This window comes from Alosa sapidissima, chromosome 9 (assembly GCF_018492685.1).
Source record: "Alosa sapidissima isolate fAloSap1 chromosome 9, fAloSap1.pri, whole genome shotgun sequence".
Lineage (NCBI taxonomy): Eukaryota > Metazoa > Chordata > Actinopteri > Clupeiformes > Clupeidae > Alosa > Alosa sapidissima.
In genome coordinates this window covers 21,692,741-21,718,091 of record NC_055965.1, presented here as the reverse complement: position 1 = coordinate 21,718,091, position 25,351 = coordinate 21,692,741, and the positions used below count along the sequence as shown (strand labels likewise).

Sequence of the window (25,351 nt, the reverse complement as noted above, 5' to 3'; positions counted from 1 at the left end):
CATCACCTTGTATTGAAACAGCTCACCATATGTCTTATAAGAATGGTATGAGTTACTGTCACACTGGCACACATTTTAATGTCTCGCCCTGGAAGTAAATAGGGCTTATTCTGTGGAAATTACACATCTGTATACATCTATTTTTTCTAGTACAACTGCATCATTTACAGATTCAAAATGTACGAAGAGTGACTGAACCAATTCCATCATAAGGATGTGGCTTTGCAAATGAAAAAAAAGGTACAACAGGTGCACTAAATGTGGTGTGAAATGTGTGCAGGAAAGTCCTCTTGCCCGAAGAGACGCTGTAGAAAGACAAAATACCCGCTGGCCAGTCCAGGAACACACCGATCCGCTGAGGGTCTGGATTTGGCTTCTTTACCTGTGACATCGACTTTGTACTGACCCGGTCATTGTGGAAAGCAACGTACTGATCCCTGCTGCACGTCAGAAAATACTTTTCAAACGGGTTGAAACCAAACCTTTTACCCGCACTCTTATGTTTCATGCCAATGAAAATCATACCAGTCCAATCCACTTCCCAGTAGAAGCGTTCCCCCGATAGACTTGGGAAACACTGCACTTCCACCTGGTTTTGCAAATTAGTCTTTGCCAGAACTCCCATATCATCATCGTCTGAGTCGAATGGGCTGTAGAACATCTCCAAGTTCCTTCTTGTGGCTTTCTTTAAGTCTTGAGATACGTCCACTCCGTCACTCCAACCAAATTTGAGGTCTACTGCATCTATTTCAAAGACAACAAAAAGGGTAATATAAAACACAACACAAACAACACAAAATTAATCCTATTAATTCAACTTAGCCAGTATGTACACAGAAATTGCTTCTAAAATCAACTTAGCCAGTATGTACACAGAAATTGCTTCTAAAATCATGTAAAACTTTAAATGCACCTACATTTCTTGAAACCCCATTTTAGGTGCCTTTCCCCAACATGATCCATGCTGTGAAAAAATATTTCATTTCCTCATGATTTATTATGGATATAATGCATTATGAAACGTGTGTGAAAATAAATTACAACCCCAAAACAGAAAAGAGGACACAGACAACATATCAAATGTTGAAATATATGTTAATTTCGAATTTGATACCAACAGAAAGAATTTGATTGCAACATGTTTCAAAGAAAGTTGGGATGGGGCTAACAAAATGCTACAAAAGTTGTGTAATGATAAAGAAAACAAAAGGAGGAATATTTCACAACTAATTAGGGTAACTGGCAACACGATTAGATATGAAAAAGAGCATCCCAGAGAGGCAGGGTCCCTTAGAAGTAAAGATGTAGGGGTATTCTTCTCTCTGTGTAAACCTGTGTGCACAAATGATGAAACAATGTATTTTTAATGTTTCTTAAGATGCAATTGTGAAGTATTTGGGGAGTTCATCATCTACAGGACATAATATTATTAAAACATTCAGAGAATCCATAGAAATCTTAGCAAACAAGGGAAAGAGCTGAAAAACAAATTGGATGGCCATGGTCTTTTGGACCTCAGATGGCACTGCATCAACACCAGACCTTTTTCCAGATCTGTCATTGTTGGGCCTCAGGAAAACCTCTGATAACTATTGTCTATGTGCACAATTTGATACTCAATTCAAAAACTGCAGCCAAGATTGTAACAGTCAAAACAGCCAACATTGTATTGAGACATGATACAGAAAATACCACCATCTTATCTGGGCCTAAAATGGACTGAGGTAACATGGAAAAAGGCCCTGTGTTTATACCAATCAAAATTTGCCATTCTTTTTGAAAATCATGGACTCATCTGGGCTAAAGAGGAGAGGGCCTATTCAAGTATCCAACCTATCCAACTTGTTTTAGTGTTCAGTTCAAAACCCAACATCTATGATGGTGTGGAGGAGCATTAGTACCTACAGCATGGTCATCTTGCACATTTGGCAAAGCACTGAATCAATTCTGAATGATGTATACAGGTTTTGAGCAACATATACTCCCATCCAGGCAATGTATTTTCCAGGGAAGACCTTGAATATTTCAGGAAAACAATGCCAAAATTCTGCACATATTTAAATAGTATTTCTCCACAGAGGAAGAGTCCAGGTGCTAAAATGGCATGTCTACAGTCCAGATTTGTCAAATTAGGTGCATAATGGAATTACTAAGAATACCCCATGCTGTTGAGCAACTGAAATCCTATATCGGTCTATACTGGTAACTGGTATCGGTAACTGGTCTCCTCAGTTCCTAAACATGTACAGTATTTTGTTAATTGAAGAGTTGAAGCAGCACAGTGGCAAACATGCTCCCGTCCCAACTTTTTTTGAAACATGTTGCTGGCATCAAATTCAAAATTAACATATATTTTCCATGAAATAGTCCAAATTTTCATTTTCAACATTTGACATATTGTCTTATGTCCTTTTTGCTGATAAATATTGGTTTACGAGACTTGTATATTATGACATTCTGTTTTTATTTGCATTTTACACAATGTCCCAACTTTTTCTGTTTTGGGGTTGTAGAACTGTACATACATATACATACATGCATACTGTATATCGGAATGTAAAGTTTAAAGGTAGCTATCCTGGATTTACATAGATGATATCAAGGCCTGGGGACTTTAGGGAAGTTATGATATATTATATATTGTGTGTGTGTGTGTGTGTGAAAGGTTAGGGTGAAGCAATAAAAGTGTGTGTTTTGTGGTGTGTGTGAGAGAGATAGGACGAAGAATACAAGTGTGTGTGTACAGTGTGTAGATGTGTACAGTGTGTAGATGTGTACAGTAGTGTAGATGTGTACAGTGTGTAGATGTGTACAGTGTGTAGATGTGTACAGTAGTGTAGATGTGTAGATGTGTACAGTGTGTAGATGTGTACAGTGTGTAGATGTGTACAGTGTGTAGATGTGTACAGCAGTGTAGTTAGTCTAGTTAGCTGTACTGTGATTAACCCCAAATGTTAATACGCATCCTTGCCTATTTTAAATGGGTATACTGAGATGGTGATGCTTTTTAAGTGGGTATACTGCGTAGTCCTGCGTATATCACGTAGACTACACCACTGGGTGTGTATGTGTGTGTGTGTGTGAGAGGGGGAGAGTGAGAGAGGATGAATAAATTATAGTTTGTGCAATTTGTGACGTTGGTTAGGGTGAAGAAAATACACTGTGTGTGTATGTGTGTATCATTTCTAACCGCAATTTTTTTGTTTTCAAACTTTTGATTTCCGCTAAATGGGAGCTAACCAAAGCTAACTACTTAGTGCAAGTGTGAGATCACATTTTAATGCCAGATGTGTTGCCTCTGTAACTGTTGAGCAAAGTATGAAATGGCCTTGGGTGGGTGATAAGATATAACATATACATATTTGACTTCAACATGAAAATATTCCCTGAGATATCTGCTATCAAAACTATTTCAACCTCACTTGCGAGTTTCAAGGCTTGTGTTCCTGGGTCCTCTGCTGGATGACAAATCATTAACAGCCATTATTCAATTATTGCCAATTCCACGATCTGCCTTTTATACCACAAGATTATCTTTAACCTACTTCAGTTTCTGTAGATGGCAGTGTTGATCTTCCAGCCTTGCAGACAGCAGCTGTACTCCTGACTCTCCTGGGTGATTGTAGCTGAGATCCAGCTCTTCAAGATGATGGGGATTTCGGATGAGAGTGGAGGCAAGCAAAGCACAGCCTCTCTCTGTGATCTGGCAACCAGACATCCTGCAAAGGAGCAAGTTTACATTTCCATTATTTCATTTTGGTATAGGCTTTTAACAAAGGCACCTTACAAGGAACAGGAACAATAATCAAACTTTGGTAAATTGGGAGACTTTAGAGTAAATACTATGTTGGCTACTAATTCTACTAAGTCTGACAAAGTTCAAAGAGATTAGGTAAAGAAGCCTACAGTAAGTGTGAGCTTAGGCATGGATAGGAGGTGCTCTTGGAAAAAAGGGTTTTCAAATTCAAGCCTATTGGGGATCGCCTATTGCTGTCCCCCTGCCCGGATTCCTGGCCTGCGCAGCCTAGCTACCCACTACTTGCCCTATGACAACTCCTAATCCCCTTGGACAATTCATTTCCTACACTGGACTGTTTGAACTTTCTGACACTAAATAAGATTCATGCATTACATATGTAACCATCCCACCTCTTTGTAACATACACCTCAGGTGGCGTACACCTAACTATCTTATTCATTTATCATGTAAACAGATCTTACTATTCTGCACTGACCCTAGGCAGATGGGTCAGGCCCTTGAGTCGAGGATCTGCTCGAGTCTTCTTCCTACATGTATCTCCAATTGTAGAGAGTTTTTCCTCGCCCCTGTTACTCATGGGCCTTATCTGATTGTTTAACACTTTGTAGAGCGCCATGAGACATGTGCAATGTTTTGGCGCTCTATAAGTGATATTAAATTGAATTTAATTGAAATTGAAAAATTAGGATATGACCAAAGCATAAGCAGATTAAAAACAATGAGATATCACTCTGTTGGATGATAAAGGACAGCATGGTTTTTCCATATCATATTTGCACCTGAGGACATGAAGAGAGCAGTTGGAATTCCTTAGTCCAGCTGATAGTCGTCTCAGTCCTGCGTTTGGCAAATCGTTGTCTGACAGGTCTAGGCCTTTCAACTCCGAAAAAGACCATAAAACAGAAGCCAAAGCCGCACAGGAGCCCTTGTAGAGGTTGCAGTCTTTCAATCTAGCAGAAGGAAAATACATACATATAAGGAGCAAAACAACAGGGTATGTCGCAGCCAAACTAAATCAGAGTAAAGATGATATCGGTACGCTCAAGCCAATCCAAACTTTTCTCATCTGTTGTTCCTTGTTGGTGGAACACACTGCCAGTTCCTACAAGGGCAGGGACATCCTTTTCCACTTTCAAAAAACTCCTGAAGACCCAGCTCTTTAGAGAACATCTACTCTCATAGCAACACTTACAACAAGTCTTACTGATCCTAGCACTCACCAGCCGTTTTAAACTGACAAGTAACTGTTAAAAACAGCACTCACCGACGCACTTATTCTTACTGTACTCTAATGTTTTTTTAAACTGTCCTAAAATTGTGAGAATTGTTCTAAAACTTACTGTTTACCATGTTGTTAGTCGCTTTGGTTAAAAAGCGTCAGCCAAATGTAATGTAATGTAATATCTTCAAGCTAATATCACTGCTACTTAACAGGACTTCTGGCCTCAATGTGAAATTGATTACTTTATAATAATACCTTCGACTTTCATGGTACCCAAGGTCGCTTTACAACACATGGATGGGGGGGACCTCACTAGTAACCACCACCAATGTGTAGCACCCACCTGGGTGATGCACAGCAGCCATTATGCGCCAGAACGCTCACCACACACCAGCTTGAGGTGGAGAGTGAGGGAGTGAATGAGCCAATTACAGTGGGGGATGATTAGGGGGCCAGATTGAATGAGCCAGGTTGGGAATTTAGCCAGGACGCCAGGGAACCCCCTACTCTTAGCGATAAGTGCCATGGGATCTTTAATGACCACAGTGAGTCAGGACCTCGGTTTAACGTCTCATCCGAAGGACGGCATCTCCTACAGTGCAGTGTCCCCGTCACAGCACTGGGGCATTGGGATCGATCATTTTTGGCCAGAGGGAAGAGTGCCACCTACTGGCCACCCACCAACACCACTTCCAGCAGCAACCTAGTTTTCCAAGGAGGTCTCCCATCCAAGTACTAACCAGGCCCACACCTGCTTAGCTTCAGTAATTCAGCTAAGACAAGGTATCCATTGGTCTGGCTGGTCCATTGGTCAATTAACACTGACCTCACTTGAAGTTGGGCACTTATTGCTTACTTGCATTTCAGTATCCCCTCCCTATGGAAGGGATTTGAACTTCAGAGTGAACTCTAAATATATTACTGTCAGATGAATATTGTAACGTTCTGTGCCAATGATGAGACAGTTTATCATTAACCGGGTTTAATGTTGACTGTTGTCGGCCACGCCACAAGAATACACTTTTACACTCACGAATAGGGCTCCAACTCACACACACCTCCTCGTAATCTCCACTACCTATTCCCCCCAAAACTACACACATTACCCCCGGAAGGAGGTGGTACCCCAACCCTGGCCCAGGTAACAGAGCCTATCAGAACCATTTAACACATTAACCATGCTCACATACTTTTAGGAACTTAGACACGGTACTTTTAGGAACGTAGACACGCTACAATATAAATACTGTAGCATGCCAATAGTTGTGAAGAAACGTTGTGCTTTTGGAATTGAATGAATGAATGAATGAATGTATATCCACCATTTCAACACTGGCCCACATGACAGGATACTTAGCTATGTCTGTTACTGCAACAATGCAATCCCTACCCAAAAAGACTGTCTTGTGGCGAGACATCTGCATGATGGTCTATGGCATGATATCAATGTAAATTACACAATAACATGACAGTTACAATAACAATAAAGTAACAATATTGTCAATTACATATTGTATTTCCCAGAATACCAATTAAAATAGATATCTGTAAGGATTAATATTTAATCTCTTCAAAAATATGTGGACTTGGGCTGTGGCATTCTGGGAAATGCAGGGCCGATGGAAATTGTCTGTATTCTGTCACAAGTACGGAATTCGTATTGTTCCATAATACTGTTCGAACTGTTGCATTCGTAATGTTTTACAAGCTCATACAGCAGGGATCACCAAATGGCGGACCGCGGTCCGAATTCGGACCGTGATGTGATCCTATCCGGACCCAGACCATAATAGCGTAATTTAGATTTTCACGTGATTTCAAATCTGCACTAAATGTTTCGTTGGTTATGATAACAGCATTTAGCCTACTTCAGGAGCTTCAGGAACCATCATTTAGCTTGCTACTACTCAGCCAGTGAAATTTGTGAATTCTGATAAAGTCGAGTCAGTGAGTAAAGTAGCCTACTATGGAGAAGAGACTGATAGCCTGAAACGAGCGAGGAGAGGAGACGGGACGAGAAACAATCAGATGGATATCTAAGTTAACGATAAGTAGGCCTAAGTTATTTTCAAATCATCGATTGCTCAAAGAGGAGAAAGCTAGACAGCGAGAACAGAGCTTTATATAACGATACGGGGGCAATACCACGCAAACTGTCACGTCCGTAACGCCAACTAAATATGGATGTGACAGTTTTGCGCGGAATTGCCCTGGACCTCTTCTATATATTCTGAGACAGGCGATTTTTAAAAGCGCCAATTTGAAGCACCTCTACTAGGCAAAGCATATATTTTGAGCAAGCATAGGGTAGGCTAGGCCCATTCAACAGTGAACTGAGACCACAGAATATTTTATGATTTAAGAAGGCAATATGATTGATCCACCACAATCTAGTTAAGCCTACATGCATTCACTACCCAACAATGTTCCTGGGTTTCCAGGATTTTGGGTCAACATAAAAAAACTAAAAAAATTAAATTAAACTTGCTGATTAATGGGTTCAAGGAACCAGCTGTGGAATATCCATCCTTGTCTCAGCTCAAATTTTATTTTATTTAAGATCCAAGGCTACTCAGTTTTTCTCCCCAATCACTCTTATCTTGCCTTATTTCTCCTCATTTCAAATGTTGCCTTTTAGGCTACTTACAGTATTTTATTTCACATTAAACATTAGGCCTAGGCCTACAATCTTCTATTTCTTGAATTTCCCCTTGGGGATCAATAAAGTATCTATCGATCTATCTATCTATCTATCTATCTATCTATCTACAACTAGGCTCCATCCATCCATCCTAATATTATATATATATTATACATACATACATATACATAGCCTAAACATTATGATGCTCCGGACCTTTGCTTAAGGAAATTTTCCGTAACTGGACCTCGCTGAAGATTAATTGAATACCCCTGTCATACAGGGTTCACTTTAGCATTCAACAATACTCACCCCAGTGTGCTTAACCGACAGTGGGGACTCATTAGTCCGGTGCAGACCAGCTTAACTCCTTCATCTCCTATCGTATTGCCACTCAGATCCAGTTCCCTGAGACTCGACTGCTGAAGGACCTTGGCCAACGTCACACAGGACGTCTCAGTGATGTGACAGGCACACAACCTGGTAACAAAATAGGCCAATATGTGTAAGAAAACCCACCAGTGCCTAACATAGAAACATATTTTCCATTATATTTATACAAGACGTCTATTTCTACAAACAAGCAGGTAAGTGACATAATACCTCAGTGTTTCCAGGTCACGCTTTTTGCTTAAAAGTGCCTTTAGTATTTTCTCTACTCCAGCATCTGTCAAGGGGTTGTAACTCAAGTCAAGTATCTTAAGCTGGGATAACGGCATCTCCATGGCCTCGGCCAGAGTGTCACAGATATCTTGTTCCAATTCGCACCCACAAAGTCTATTAAGGAAGAAAAAATACTTTGTCTGTTAACCTAGCTTTGCTATATTTCTGGGGAACCAGAACGTAGCATAAACATAGGGCAGATGATGACAGATAACGAGAAAAGGAGAATGAACTAAGGACATGTGACGCCAAATAAGCAAGTACACTACAACAAGTTAGATGTTAAACCAGATAAACCAAGACCAGACATCAAATGTAAAAAAATCAAACCCAAAAGAAAGACAGAGAGAGAGAGAGGAAAGGAGAGAGAGGGGTATCCAGAGGCCAGAGAAGAGAAGAGAGTGACGTGTGACAGTTAAATAAATGCTCAAAGTATTCCTTAGTATAACTATCTCCTGTCCTAAATGTAAATGTAATCAGGTTTATAGGCCAAGTATACTTGCATATACAAGGAATTTTGTCTCTGCATATATCCCATCCTTGAATTTGTGAAGCACACAGAGCACACAGTGAGGTGAAGTACACAATGAACACACAGTGAGGTGAAGCACACACTAACCCGGAGCAGTGAGCTGCCTTGCTATAGTGGCGCTTGGGGAGCAGTGAGGGGTTAGGTGCCTTGCTCAAGGGAACTTCAGCCATGGATGTGGGCATGAGAGAGCAGTGCTCAACCACTTCCACCACCCACATTTGTCCTACTAGTTGGGATCGAACCGGCGATCAAACCATTCGGTTTCAAGCTCGAAACCTTAACCAGTAGGCCACGGTTGCCCCACATCACAGCTGACAACAGTTTGATGTTATTGAATTGTGCGGTCAGTTAACTTTATTGCCTTTTGACTTTGCACCAGGCTAACAATGTTCCACTATAGCACTACGTTGTGTGAAAAGTAGCTGATTGGGAAGTAAGATGGTTCACTGGGGCCAAATACATTACGAAGAGAAAGGCAAATTCGCCCAAGGAAGAAAGAAAAATTAACTATCTCAGAGAGGTTAAAACATGAAAACAACACATGGAGGATAAGCACATAAACATAAAAAGGACATTTGGCTTAAAACTTCATCAGCTCACCGACACTGAACACAACCATGACGTAAGTTGCCTATTCTTCTGACCATGGCAATAAACTTGTTATGCTAGTGGCCCACTTCTAACGCTCTATTCCCCAAAGAAGTTATTATAAGCTACTCAACAAAGCAGGCTAACTTACAGTGCTTATACAAAGTATTCACCCCCCTTGGATATTCCCCCATTTATTGCTTTAATAAATGGAATCTTTGTCAATTTTTTTTTACAATAATTTACAGAAATCCTGTCCTTAATGTCAAAGTGAAAGTGAAATTGCTACATCGCAATGTTAATTAATTAAAAATATATCATGCAAAATAAGCAATTGCATAAATATTCACCCCCCTTAAAGTGACTGACCTAAATCAACAGCTGACCAGCCAATTGGTGTTAATAGTCTCACAATTAGTGAAATGGAGATTGCCTGAGTGCAGTGAATGTGTATGAAGACACCTGCGTCTGGTAGGTCCAGTCACTGGTCAATCAGTATTCCTACCATGAAGACAAAAGACCACTCCAAACAACTAAAAGAAAATGCTATTGAAAAGCATAAGTGAGGGGATGAATACAAAAAAAATGTGAGTCACTAAACATCCCCTGAAGTTCAGTGAAATCCATCATTAAGGAATGTAGGGAATATGGCAAATGTGCAAATCTGCCTAGAGCAGGCCAGCACCACAAACTGAGTGACTGTTCAAGAAGAATAATGGTGGGCGAGGACACAAAGGCAGTTAAGAGCTTCAGCAGTTGAGATGGGATAAACTATGCATACAACAACTTTTGCCCGAGTTCTTCACCAGTCAAAGCTCTATGGGTGAGTGGCAAAAGCTCTTATTAAATCTAAACTAAAGTTTGTCCAAAGACATGTGGGAGACTCCAAGGTCTAATGGTGGAAGAGGGTTCACTGATCTGATGAGACCAAAATTGAGCTCTTTGGCCACCAGACCAGATGCTATTTTTGGCGGACACCAAACACTGCACGTTTGAAGCATGGTGATGGTACTGTAGCAATGGTATGGTATAAAGACAACAAGAGGCAGAGTCAAGAGGCAGAGTCAAAGCCCAGACCCCAGTCCAATAGAAACTCTATAGCTGGACTTGAAAAGGGCTGTTCACACCTAATCCCCCTTCCAACCTGACAGAGCTTGAGCAGTTTTGAAAAAAAATTGAGTAAAATTGCAGTATCAAGGTGTGCATGCCTAACTGAGACCTATCCACGCAGGCTCCATGCTTTAATTGCGGCCAAAAGTGCATCTACTAAATATTGTCTTGAAAAGGGTGAATATTTATGCAGTCGCTTATTTTGCATTTTATATTTTTAATTAATTAACATTACTTAGTAGAAAGCTTTCACTTTGACATTAAAAAGGGAATTGTTTTACAAATTATTGTAAAAAAAGGCCAAATTAAATTAATCAAGATTCCATTTATAAAAGCAGTAAAAGTGGAAATATCCAAGGGGGGGGGGGTGAATTTGTTTTATAGGCACTGTATACCATCAAACTGTAGTGTAGAAACATTAAATCAGCATTTTCTCTCCAGGGTGAAGTTATCAACCAGGACAATACTAACTTGGCTCTGATGCAGCGTCCTATAACTGGAATCAGTCTTTTCCGACCCTCTCTTGATGTATTGTACTTCCTCAGGTCAAACTCCTCCATCACCTCATTTGATGTGGTAATCATGTAGGCAAGGGTAGTGCACAGGGCTGGGCTTATCCTCTGATCAGAAAGATTCTTCATGAAATTCTGAATTTCTTTCACCAGTGAGTTGTCTTTGAGTTCGGTGAGGCAGTGGATGAGATTGATGCAACGTTCTGGGGATGGAAGCTCTCTCTCGTTGTCCTCTCTGAGCTTGGTTTTAATGAGCTGGCTGGTTCTCATGATGCTCTCTTGATCTATGGTTGTTTGTAGCTTGAAATACCGCCACAGACTCTCATCCACCGAAAGCCCAAGAAGAAATCTGAGAAAGAGATCCAGATGACCGTTGGTGCTCTTCAGAGCTTTGCCAATTGCAGCCTTGTGTAAATCATGCAGAGTTCCCATTGTGTCTGTATCACCACTCTGTTCACCTTCCTCTTCATAGTCATATGTGTTGCGATTATATCCGACTCTGGGATATGACTGTCTGTTTTTTTGTACTGGAAATGGGTTTGACCCTTCAGAGACAAACTGGTAGAATGTGTAGAATGCAGCAAGATACTCTTGTATGGTGAGATGGACAAAGCTGTACCACTTATCTCTGAACATGGGATCTTCCTCTTTAACCACTTCAGTAAACACCCCTGAATGTACGGAGACATCAGTGACGTCAATCTCATACTTCCTCAGGTCACTCTCAGAAAACACTAGATTTTGTTCCTCTAAGTTTGCAAAGGCCAGCTTACCCAATTTGAGGATGATCTTCATGTCTGTCTCTGACAGTGGCACCGTATTGTGTTTTCCATAGTACTTCTCATTCTTCTTCTGCATCTGATAAAGAAGAAATCGGGTGTACATAGTAGTCAGGGAGGTAGGGATGTTTTCATGAGCAGTGTCCAATATCTCAGGAAAAGAAAGCACTGTTGCTGAAATCCAACAGAAGACTGGGATGTGACACATGATGTGTAGGCTTCTTGATGTTTTGATATGTGAGATAACCCTGTCTGCTAAATTATCATTATGGATCTTCTTCCTGAAATACTCCTCCTTCTGTGGGTCACTGAATCCTTGTATCTCAGTCAAACGATGTGTCGTTTGTGTCCAGTTGCTGACTTTGTGGATGGCTGCCGGTCGAGAAGTTATCCATATTCGTGCAGATGGCAAAAGACGATCAGATTGTATGAGATTTGTAATCAGCTCATCCACTGAACACCTTTTTGTGACCTTAGACACCCTCTTGTTGTTATGGAAATCAAGAGGAAGACGACTTTCATCCAGACCATCAAAGATGAACACAATGTTGAAGTTCTCATAGGTCTTTGGGTCTTTGACATCCTTAAGTTCAGAACAGAACTCCTCCAGCAGCTCTTGAAGACTGTACCTGTCATCATCGTCAATCATTGTGTTCAAATCTCGAAAGGGAAGCACAATCATGAGATCCACATCCTCGTTGGCTTTCTCTTCGGCCCAGTCAAGGATAAATTTATGCACAGAAACTGTTTTCCCAATACCAGCAATTCCTTTAGTCAGAACAATTCGAAAATCTTTTTCCTCTTCTTGATCATTTTCATTAGGTAAAGGTTTAAAAATGTCATTGAGGTCAATTGGAGTGTCTTGAGATGATTGTGATTTGGAGATGCTGTCGAAGTCCCAAACCTCATGTTCATGGTTTATCCCCTCTTTCTCTCCCTCGAGGATGTACAACTTTGTGTAAATATCATTGAGCAATGTTGGGGTTCCTTTCTTTGCGATGCCTTCTAAAATGCTCCCAAACGTCTTTCTCAGTTTTGATTTCAGTTTTTCAGACACTGTTTTAATGCAAATATCTGTTAAAAAGAAGGCAGCATTGATATTAATATCAGATGAACTGGTGGTTTGAAAGTATCAATTTGAATATTTTGGGCACAAATAGTGTGCTATGAGTAGGGGTGTGCAGTGGAGCAACTATTTGTATTTGTATTTAATACAAACAATATTTGTATCTGTATTTGTATTCGGATACAACCCAGAAGTGAGTGGGGCTTAAACCAAAAGTATGTTATAAATTATGTTGAAACATTTTTTGAAACTCATTTAGCAAATAACTTCACTAATGATAAAATGTCTGTTTTAGTATCTGGTGTATTGTGTGAATCCATGCCTTATATTATGAACAAAAACAAATAAACATTAATAAATTAACAAAACACGATCCTGTGACATCAGGCAAAAAAGTCATTGATGCCATTATCAAGGGGTAAAAGAAGGTTTACTATACATTCTGATACTTCAAGCTGTAAGAGTTTATACATAGAAAATAGATGAGGTTTGAAATTGTTATGCCAGGGGGTCAGGATTTGGAGGGTTAGCTCAGCCAATTAGCATAGCATTAAGCATTAAGGCCCCCAACATTTATTAAACATCCTCGCGCGTCCATGTTGGTTAAGCATTTCTGGAAGACGACAAATAAAACGACTGCCTACTTGGATTAAGCTAAGGATACTTAATGTTACAGGCATGTTTTAGGCTGTATTATACCAGGCTTTGTGGTATTATAAAAGAAAAAAAGTAAATGTTCTAATAGTTACTATTATTTGTACTATTTGTGGGTTGGCAAGATAACTATGACAATACATGTTAGCAGATTCATAGCAATGGCCTTAAGATTAAGGGTCTGGCCACGAATAATGAAAATGGCCCAATTCAAGGGGCGGCATTTGAAAATCTCACTGCACGCAATTGGACTTTGACGCAATTGACCTGTCGCTAAGCTCCGCCCCCCATTGTTACCGTGTGAAAACTCGGACAAACAAACCAGACTTGAATAGAAATACATTGTGGACAATGGCAGCTGACAGTATATGAAAGCAGGCTTTGAGGACGTTTTGGTTGATAAAAGATTTACTTTCCTCCAGAAGCTATCAAAAGGGACTTAATTATGCTATGGAGGGGTGTATTCAAAACTTTAGAATACATACATGGTGACAAGCATATGTGGCGAGTAGCCGTGCAAATCACCGTGCAAAAAACACTTACGTTAATGCTAGCTAGCTAGTGGAAGAATGATACTAAGATATGTTATGTTAATATTTGATGTAGTAAGAATATTGTAGTTGGTTAATGAGCATTTTCATCTTGGGATTTAACAGGGAACCTGTGCCCACGTTGTTGACCATGGTTATCCGTCATTTTTTTTTAGTTAATAAACTCCATAAATAACGATTAATTTGTCATTTTATGCCTCCTCCCTGTTGTTTACTATGGAGTTGTACGAGCTGATGTCCGAGTCCCACTGAGGCAGGACTGTCATCGGCTCATCAGCGTTCTAAAGGTGGAGCATAGCGACAGGTCAATTGGATAACACTAAGACCAATGTTTACTGACTGATTAGTTTCAGTGCTGTCGTCATCTGTTTAGCTCGCCTCATGGCCTGCCTTATCAGATACACTGATGTGATTAGTTCCTCGCAAAGCAAGGGGTAAAAGTAACGTGCATCATTACTCATTGCCAGAGTGTCTCGCAGAGATAATTCAATTGTGCTTTTGCAAGAACTCTGGAATTTCCAGGGTAACATTGACATGATTAGACTATGGATTTCATTTGACTGGTCAGGCTGCCAGTTGAGGCAAAAGCCAAATATCCAACAACCCTGACTGTCCCCTTTATAGATTAGTAGATATATATAGATAGATATAGATAGCATCAAAGGAAAGTTTCTGATAATGACAGCAGTTGCAGACTCCAAAATGTCTGGTTGCTTGAACCACAATACACCTGAGGGATGTGCGCTTCTATCTGTAAGTTTAATTTGCGTTGGCTTCATTTTGTCTGTCTGCAAATGTAGCCTAGGTTTAACAAGCTGCAAATTCACACTGGGTGCTGAGTGCAGCGTAAGGTGCGTTTCTTACGTCCCATGTCTACTTAATTATCATTTTCGTTGGATAGCCTCCATATTGCACACTTAGTGGCCTAATACAGCCTGTTCAAATATAGCATTTAGGGATCATTATTTGTGTAGCCTAAAGTAAGTCCTCACTCAATATTGATTCGCATTGTTTATTATTACATATGAACATCACATTAAATAGCCTAGGACTTCGAGATATGGGGCAAACTTCTACCACCATTCCCAAATTGTTATCCCAACCAATTAAATAAATTTGTGCCTATAACAAGGGTAGGTGAAGCGCATTCCCAAACAACGTCTTTTCCTCTGAGGGAATATCTAGTCTTCATAAACGACGTACCGTTGTACCTTACGTTGTCTCTTTCTGTAACGTGGAATCCAATAGGCTAATTCTAGCTGGTGGCGGAAACAGGCATCCATGAAACGCAATTTTTTGGCTGAACTAGCTAGCCTAGCATGGGCCATTGAAATGAATGGGGGCGGGACTTAGTCACTCTTTCTAGTTATATATAATACCTCCATGCTCAATGCTTAGTTGCATTATATGTCTGTGTACTTCCTGGGATGGATTTCATCTTCACCCTATAAGGTTGGGCTTTATAGGTTTACTATGAATGGATATAAAAGCTGTAGCAACTGGACCAATAGTTGTAAGAAGGAAGTTTATGTTCACCATGTCAACACTGCACAGCTAAATTTGTGTACATGTTCCTGTCACCAGCACAATCAATACTTTAAGTCCTATGCACAGGATTAAGGTGCTGTGGATGTTCATCTAGTTGATTGTTTGTAGCATCAATGAAAAATTACACGATGACATGACAACAACAGTATATAGCCTTTAATGTCACTTAGTTGTATTTTATTTAAAGATTAAATTTCAGTAAGGTTTAATATGGGATCTCTTTATAGAGATCTCTTAATATAAAGACTGAGGCTGGCATTCTGGGAACAAACTTCTCCATCACCATCATAAGTAAATTGAAAATTATGACAGTAATTAGTGTTAAACTAATACTTGTGCAGATTTAAAATGTAACAAGTTAACAATTCCAAGTGTAAATTGCAACTCTGTGTAAAGGTGTTTCAACACTGTATCTGAGTTGCATTTTTTACACTTTATGGATTATTGAATTAACACTGACAAGATTGGGACAAAATAAGCACTGATGGGCCCCATCATGACAGTCTAAAACGCCTGGTCACTAGCAAATAATTTAAACAAATTTCGGGGTTTGTCCAGTCCATATTGTGTGTGGTTTAGTTATGAAACGTCCGATGCAAGGTGCAAGAAGGTGGGCCTTATGTTTCTTAATCAGTCATGGGTGTGTTGTGGGCATATAACATCATTTAAACCAATGAGAATGACATCTGTCATTCCCTTTAACAAAGCGAAGCACAACTTCAAACAGTGCATTGGTATTTTGATAGTCAGTGGCGCATTTGAAGGAATCTGCTTGCACATGACACCGTATGGAACAGTCAATCCACTAAACCATGCTTTACTAAGACCTATAGCAGAGTATAGCCTATATACGCATTTGCACTCGTTTATTATTTGAACTCATTGGCAAAGTGTAACTAACTTCACCGTGGTCTCATAGTCAATGACAAAACATTTATGCACCGTTACTTTCACTATTGATTGGAAATACCACTAACATCGAAAACATAGCCTGAACACTTACCCCAATAATGTTCGAATGACTGAATAAAAAACATAAGGACATTTATCCTGCAGAGGAGTTGCTGCTTACATCTCGTAACAGTACGTCTTCAACTGTGCTTCATATTTGACTCTCCCCTCACCTAATCACTTTTATCAGTCATTACCAATTTGCTAATGATGGTGAATAACTACTCGTTGTGAGATGTATTTCGTAATATAGTATAAGTATAAGTATATATACTCTTTTGATCCCGTGAGGGAAATTTGGTCTCTGCATTTATCCCAATCCGTGAATTAGTGAAACACACTAATGCAACACAATTAGTGAAACACACTAATGGGGAGCAGTGAGGGGTTAGGTGCCTTGCTCAAGGGCACGTCAGCTGTTTCCTACTGGTCGGGGTTCGAACCGGCAACCCTCCGGTTACAAGTCTGAAACACTAACCAGTAGGCCACGGCTGCCCCTATATCTATATCTTACTCTAATTAATAATATCTTATTCTAAATATGTTTCCCATTGTAATCGTGTAATTTACAATATAATGTTTTGCATGGATGTGCGCCGGTGCATGTTTGTTTATGAGGGAAGCATGGTGTGTTGTGCACACGCCCATATCACTGTTGATAATGCACTCTTAAAATAACATATAAACAACTCGCCATGGACTTCTGACCAGGTTTCTCTTGGTCAGTGGCGTAATGCGTTTTAGGTAGTGTACGACAGCGATTTTTAGACAACGCACCAGACCCCTCCTCAGGTTGTTAATTGCCACACCCCTTGGCGCATTGCTCAAAAAAAGAGACGTGCAAAATAAGAAATAAACTTTGCGCTGGAAAAATAACCCGTTTTCTGCCATGTGCCAGGTCGGAAAGTAGGGGCCATAGACTATGTGTTAAAATCGACGATTTAATATCTATTTTACTAGCTGTTGTTGTCATACTTTTCAGTTAGCTTAGGGAGAGAAGCTATATAACTAGTCGATTGAAACATGCTATTTTTGTCAAGTTTTGAAGACATTTTTCAGTTGCCAAACTACATTTCAGTAGAAGTAGACTTTTGTTTATTGCTGGTCAGATCATATGGCTAATATCCACATCACGTTGTGCTCACAAGTTGCGTTTACAGCAGGCTAATCAGTCAGCATGCCATGCATAGCCATAGTTTGTTGCTAAAGTAACTTATAAAGTTAGTTCATAAAGTATCATGGTCCATGCATAAGTCTGTCCATACAATTGTAAAATGCAGGCATTTAGGCTACAGGAAAAGTAAACACTGTCATATCCTGATGCAATAGTATCCTGATGCAAACAGATTAGGTGTGAATGATACTCTATGTGTCAGATGACAAATATACACTACAGTAGGTAATACTAGAAAGATATGCAAATTTGTGGCATTACTGTATGTCTCTGTCTTGTAGTGATGAATTCAATGTTTTAAAAAAGATAATGAAAGAGCAACTTCTACATATTTTCTATTCAATTTCACTGTGATGTGGAGAACATCCCACTTTTGGAAATGGGTTGCCTGTGACAGACTGTACATGAGAGCGGAGAGCCACAGAGACACCATAAGCTTTGGGGGAAGGTAGCTACAGTACCCTGGCAGAGCCATTGATAGGTGGACAATGACAGCCATTGACACATGGACATTGACAGGGGGAGGGGGAAGTTACAGGTGTGACACACCCATCTAATCATTACTCATTTGAAATAGCCACTGGCTTCAGAGAAAACATGGTTAGTCTGAAGTGTTTAAAATTTGTACTGAAACTACATAACATTACTGAATGCTCGTCCTACTTTTATATAGTCAACACTTATGTTTACAAGGTTCAGATTTCAAAAGTCTTGCCGAGATTTATGTATAGTGTGAAAATAATTTCATTACATTCACTTTACTCTCATATTATTATTGTTGAGGTTTTCCAGAATATAACCATATGTGTCACTTTTGCATAGGTATTTTTAGTGGGATGAAATACTTAAAAATGTCAAGGTGTAGCAGACAGGCATGGGACCTCGAAGGGTTAACACTGAAATTGTTGCTGTGTACTAGTATAAGGTATAGGTAGGAAGCATGCAGGTACAAGGGAAAGATGTAGAGTGTGCATTATGACCTGATTTCAGAACAGGAGCTGAGGATGTGCTGACATTGATGTTGACAGATCCTTCAATGTGGCAAGAATGAAGTTGAGGTACCACTGCAACCCCACCTGTGTGAGCCGTAATGGTGGATTGGACAGGTCCAGTCTGAGTCGTAATGGCCGACTCACTGGAATCGGAATCGGCCATTACTAACAGCCAGCTGTCATGGAATGAGAGAAAATGCAGGTAAATTACAGGTAATTGCTAAATACAGTGCAATCTGTAGGCCTTTTGTACATTTTATACTTACGTTAGTACCAATTTCATAAAAAAACAGTTGCCTACTGTTTATTATTATTATTATTATTATTATTATTATTATTATTATTATTATTCAACTATTATACTTAATGAGAGCTTTGTTCGAGAAGAATGCATTCTTGAACATCCTGTGCTGCATAGATCATTGAAATGTGTCAACAGTCCAGCAACATGGTTTGCATCAGAAACATTGTTCTGTCACTGAGAACCTCACAAATGGACCTGAACATTATACAAGCTCAATGTCATGTATAGAGACATGTTGTAGGGTCAGAGACAGGATATGAATATGCTTGTGTCTGAGTGTATTATTTTGATTTGAAATAATTTTAAATAATTCAAAACATGCATCACTGCATTCTATAAAAAATATACAACCTATGTAGTTTGTATATTTACAATACACAACAACAACCATCGTCTCCTTATCTGCAAATCAATCTTAGGCATACTAGAGACAGAATAGGCTACACAATCCAGACAGATCCATTTACACCCACTAGGCCTAACCTGGATATTAACAATGTTTCAACCTGCCCCGGTCAGACTGAAACATTGGCGAACTTTGGCTGAGCAAGAAGGAAAATGTCTCAGGCGAGTGTTTCTAGGCCCTAGAAACACTCGCCTGAGACATTTTCCTTCTTGTTCAGCCATAGTAAGCAATTCTATTAACTTATTTGCAATTTCCTGTACAGGGTATTTGTTTTCCGAGCTGATGTCATGAACACACCCTTTACAGAGGTTGGGATTTTAAAGTTTATGGCCACCTTACACCAAACGATTTTGACAAGATTTGGGAAAGATTCTTGAAAGATTGTAGTCTTTTAATTAATGCCCCCCATTCAAGCTTTACTCAAAAGACTCCAATCGTTGAAGAATCTTTCCCAAATCTTGTCAAAAATGTTTGGTGTAAGGCCATTACTTGAGTTTTTTCTGTCGGCTATGACATTATGTGATTCATTTGCATGTTAAGTTTCCATTCACAATTTCTTGTTAAGGCTGCTTGTGCCACTAACGGTAGCACGCGTGCTCAGTAGTCTAGACATAGCCTATTTCCGAGAATATATAGCGCATTTTGTTATAGCAATCAAAGTGTTAGTTATTGAATCAAACTACATGGAAGTTGCTATTTAGGGCTAGCACGACCAACACTAACCCAATGTTTTTTGCGCTGTAGCCTCTGGTGCAAAGAGTTTTTAAGCTAGTCCTTTTTTTAGAAACGTTAATTTTCTCATTTATATTAGGCCCATCGACTTTCATCGATCTTTCAATTTGAATTAATAAAGTATCTATCTATCTATCTATCCATCTATCTATCTATCTATCTATCTATCTTTTCGTGGTTTGCGAGGTTGCAGACCTAGATTGGATTAACAAAAACACGCTACATAAACTCGATAATATTAATTGCAGTATAATACAAATATACAATTCCTTCATTGTGTATGTATGCATGTTGACAAATGTAGTTCTACCTGTTCAAATGTCAGTGGTCGTCGAGGCACTCGTCTCCGCATTCTTCCGTATTTGTATCTAAGGGGTAAAAGTAGCCCTGGAAGCAAATGTAATTTGCTGCCGCTAGGGTGCGTCTAGATTTCCCTCCAACAGATTTCTAGGCCAGGGGAAAAGTATTCTGAACACTGCACAGATCAAGTCAGCCAACCACTGTGTCCCATAGAGGGCGTAAGAGTGCAATGCAAAGTTAGACCTGCAGATGCCGTTTGCAGACAACATGTAGCCTATTACAGTTTTTCTCAGTCGCTTTGGTGCTTTTCTCATATCTGAATGAAAATTATCATAACTATTAGTTCAACCTCCACAACATTTAGTCATTTGTGCACATCATAGCAATTCTCCTTCCTCTGAAAAAATCTCCTTCCTCTGAACAAATTGCAAATGCTTTTGAACATGTATCAGTTGCTTTGTCATGTCAGTCAAAATGAACTATATGTATGGATGCTGAATAGTCGTTCCCAATAAAACTACTAGTCTTCATTTCATTGCTTGAGTCATTACAAAATTGGTGAACTAGTTATCAAATTCTGTCACAATGCTGTAGAATTGCAAAGAGCATATACAGTAAAACTGTGAAACGTACATATTCAGTGTCTTGTACACACTTACTCTCCTAACTACAGCAAATTCTAACTTTCTAACTACTGTAGTTTTAAAATGGCTGTACAAGTACTGTATAGTGCTGTCTTGAGCATGTTCAGGTAGTGTCACTGAGTTCTGACCTTTTTTTGCATGGGAAAACACTGAGAGAATAAACTGCCATAATGAAAACATGACAAAGCCATTTGACTATCTTATTCATAAACAATGGTGTCATTTAGTTTCATTGACATGAAGACTTGCTTTTGAGGAATTGACTATCCATTTTGAGCAAGTGACGTGCTTTTGTAGGTTATCCACTAGGTTTTGCAGTTTGCACTAATTGTTTTGAGAAATGCACTAACTGCTGTGCAAATGTTAATAGTGATGTGAGAAAAGCACCAAAGTGACTGAGAAAAACTGTAGTACAACGGCTAAGGCCAAATTTGTACCTGAATCGTTCAGTTTTGGCAGAAAGCATGAAACTTGGTACAGTTATAGTAGACAACAGTTTACAAAATAAAGCAATAAGCCCCGAAAGGCCGTAGCTTACTCGAACAGCTAAGGGGCGTTGAGAGGCACGGCTACAGGCTATAGCTGTTCTAAATTCAGTGTAAACGGAGTCGAGTCTTATTGCTTTTCTAAAACGGTTAAATATCTGTCAAGATTTCATAAAGTAAAGGCACAGCAACGAAGAAATGTAGGATTATTCATAAATTCATAGGCATTACTTCTGAGATAGTAGCCTATAGACCCTTTCAACAAGGTAAACAAAAACAATGCTTGAACGTTCTATTTGGGCCCCAATCTACTTCGGAGATAGTAGCCTATAGGCTACTGGGGCGCCTCAAGGCTGCGTTCTTTCACCTGTCTTGGTTTCTTGAACACCAGTGAAATGCATAGGCCTACTATGAACTCTACCTGTCACTTGTATGAGTATGCTGGTGATGATATGGTTGTGGTTGGTTTAATGCAGGCAGGGAATAGGCCTACAGCCAACCAATCCACATATTTTAACTGTATTGAGGAGCTTAACTGGTACCATGGCAGTGCTTTTTTCATTTGAACTAAAGAATTCCTGCCATGACCTTATACCTGTTGTAATTAATGACCAACGTGTAGAGGAGGTAGAGGAGTTCAAATATTTAGGAACATTCTTTGACTCCACCCTAAGTTTTACTAAAAACACTGAGCACATTTTTAAAAATCAGATACACATTTTAGAGACTGTGTATAGGAGTCTGATTGAGAGTGTGCTGACATTTGATATGTATACTTGGTTTGGAAACCTGGGGGTTAAGAACAAAAAAAATAATCGAAAATTGTTAAGATGGGCAGTGAAATTGTTGGTAAAGGGCAGAGACAATTGGCAGACATACAACACACATGAGACGGAAGGCCCAGCATATTGTGTCTGACCCAGTGCATCCTTTGTTTACACAATTCAGGAAATTGTCATCAGGAAGGAGGTATACAGCTGCAACACCCTTGTTGCGTGAATAGAACGTTCAATATTTCCGGGTGGTCGAGGTAGGCCGCTCGACTTCCGGTTACGTTAACGTTTTCTCCTGTCAGAGAGAGTCAACAAGACCGGTAGTTTAGTTAGACAGCAATTATGCCTATAGCAACCAAAAACATTTACAAAAAGTCATTCATACCAAGTGCAATCACTACTCAATTCAGAAATAGTCCATGCAAGATATCCATATTCGTCCTCTTGATATCAGTGTGTTGTGAAAATGTTATTTATTGTTATTACACTGCTCTTCAAAGGCAAGTAGAATGCTCCATTGGCTTGAATGGGATTTCCCAAAGTTCTACTGTAAAATATTTTCATATAATATTTTTTACATATAATTACCGCTGTCAATGTCAACGGGTTTTGTGCTTCTGATAGTACTGTACGTCTTTCATATCACTAAGCAAGGACTGGAACTTCATTCAAAAGTGAAAGCAGACGGTTGATCAGCTGTGTTCTAAAGAATGTTTGATTCAAGTTCAGCGTGTGTTCAGCGAACTATTTGTTTCTCAGCAAATGCCACGATGAACGGTATCAAATAGGCTAGGCTATGTAGGCTAAAGTCATATTGTGGGGAGTAATTATTTTTTTTGGCAAGTAGCCGTGTAAGCGGGATAATGTATAGAACGCCAGTCATTATTGGGAAAATAAGTCCCTTCAGGGCGGTACAAGCAGGCGCGCCTGCAGGTGTACGTCGGTACGCACTGTGCGTACCATCAGGCTACTCAACAGCGAGAGAAAATGTCCCTTGTGTGTGTGTGTGTATTCACACCAAATTGGCCTACCATACTGTACCTTCCCAACTATGCACAGTATCCCATTAGCTGCATGCCATCAGGCTATTTACCATTTTCTATTACGTAAAGTTAGTGAACACATTTTGTTTGAGCAGGAGAGAGAATATGCACGCAGACACGCAATAGGCTACTTGTTGTTTTCTTTTACTCGGCTATCTATATATGGTTATCAGCACACAATAGTGAGCTAATTCACTAATTCAATACTCATCATGGATATCACACGTTTAAACAACGAAAACAGAAAGGATGGAGGCAGCAAAGCTAGAGGAGTTATTCCAGATGGACAAGAACAAGGTAGGCAATTGGTGTGCTTGTCAGAACGTTAGACTTCACGTTACGTTAGAACAAAACTAAAGGTAACTTTTACCTGTATAGGGCTGTATCAAGTTGTCCAAATGAATAGCCTAGGTCATTGTAGACGTTGTCGTTGTATTATTGCATGCGCGTCGGGGTCCGTTTCGCCCTGTCGGGACTTATTTTCCCAATAATGACCGGCGTTCTATACATTATCCCTTACTAGTTTTTAACTCATTGAGTGCCAAAAACGTAATATTACGTTTTTAGCTATTTTTTTAAATTACGAAACTAGACACTCTAACACACCTTATATGTGATTTGGGGAATTCTGTGATTGAAAATGAAATATATGACGATCGTGAAACTCATGAAAACGCACAATCTGGACATTTTATCTGGACATTTTATCATAACTCGGTTGCTGCTTTGGGTCGAATCAGTGACGGATGCACGTCAGGTCAAAACCAGGCCATTTTCGTGGGTCTATCAATAGGTGGCAGTCTCGCCAGGTCTCGCTGATCACTTCCCGGAAAGTTTACACAAGTAAGTAACAGGCAACACTTCATATTTCATGAAAGACGTTATATCTCCATTTCTAGAAAAAAAACAGCGATTTTGATGAAAACTAGCCACTGTTTAGCTTGGGATTTCTCAGGAACAGAGGCGTGTAGAAATACACGGTTTGCACCCACCGAGAGCTTAAAGTCTCACCTTTTAATCGAGCTATTGTATGTGTTCATAGCTATAACACAGAATATGCTGTGGCTGAACAAAAATCATCAACAATGGTCTAGATTGCTGGCACTCTAGGACAAAGCTCCAGCTTGGCATTCAATGAGTTAAGGGTGATTGTGTTATTTGTTGTTGTATTTATGGTCTATTTATTGTGTCTATGTTTTAGAATCCCACCTGTGGAGTCAAAGACAAATTTCCACTTTTTGTGGACAATAAAGCTATTATTATTATTATTATTATTATTGTTTATTATATGTTTATATTCTAGAAAATGTTCACTAGGTTTTTACGTGGGTTAGGCCACTGCACATCCAAATAAGTAGGCTTAACGACCCACCGGCCGTCAGTCTCCATAGGATAACATGGGAAAACTCGACCCCCTACCTGGTGGGCCCAAATGTATTTTCAGCCGTGGCCTACTGGTGAGCGCTTCGGACATGTAACCGGAGGGTTGCCAGTTCGAACCCCGACCAGTAGGAACGGCTGAAGTGGCCTTCAGCAAGGCACCTAACCCCTCACTGCTCCCCGAGCGCCGCTGTAGCAGGCAGCTCACTGCGCCGGGATTAGTGTGTGCTTCACCTCACTGTGTGTTCACTGTGTGCTGAGTTTGTTTCACTAGGCCTAATTCACGGATTGGGAATAAAATACTTGAGACTTGACTCGGACTTGGAAGTTAAAGACTTGGGACTTGACTTGACTTGAGACACGATGACTTGAGTGTTATTCACGTCATGTTGTCAGTTTGAATATAAAATATATAAATTATTTAAAAAAATAAAGATGATTACCCAGCTGGAGCGCAGGCTGAGAATAGCGTGGTCATGACTGGATCACGACACTATCATCAGTCATTCCCTCTCGTACCTTATGTACACCATGCCCACTT

General features: G+C 39.8%; 3 protein-coding genes across 3 annotated transcripts in view; 2 read left to right on the top strand and 1 right to left on the bottom strand.

Annotated features, from left to right (window-relative positions):
* The window catches only part of LOC121718035 (NACHT, LRR and PYD domains-containing protein 12-like), a 1,225,568-nt gene that overhangs the window by 342,132 nt on the left and 858,085 nt on the right, over positions 1–25,351 (top strand). The window lies entirely within an intron of this gene.
* Positions 59–20,577, bottom strand: LOC121718041 (NACHT, LRR and PYD domains-containing protein 12-like). The gene is made up of 9 exons (XM_042102830.1): positions 20,496–20,577; positions 18,732–18,919; positions 10,988–12,881; positions 8,227–8,400; positions 7,936–8,103; positions 4,540–4,710; positions 3,546–3,719; positions 918–964; positions 59–744 (listed from the first exon to the last, which is right to left on the bottom strand). Exons 2-9 carry the CDS (start codon positions 18,904–18,906, stop codon positions 173–175), a joined length of 3,375 nt encoding a protein of 1,124 aa, XP_041958764.1. The 5' UTR covers positions 18,907–18,919; positions 20,496–20,577; the 3' UTR covers positions 59–172.
* Positions 19,634–25,351, top strand: part of LOC121718040 (NACHT, LRR and PYD domains-containing protein 3-like) — a 26,668-nt gene continuing 20,950 nt past the window's right edge. The window contains exon 1 of the mRNA XM_042102827.1: positions 19,634–19,675. The gene's annotated coding sequence lies outside the window, so the exon portion shown is untranslated. The remainder of the gene's footprint in view (positions 19,676–25,351) is intronic.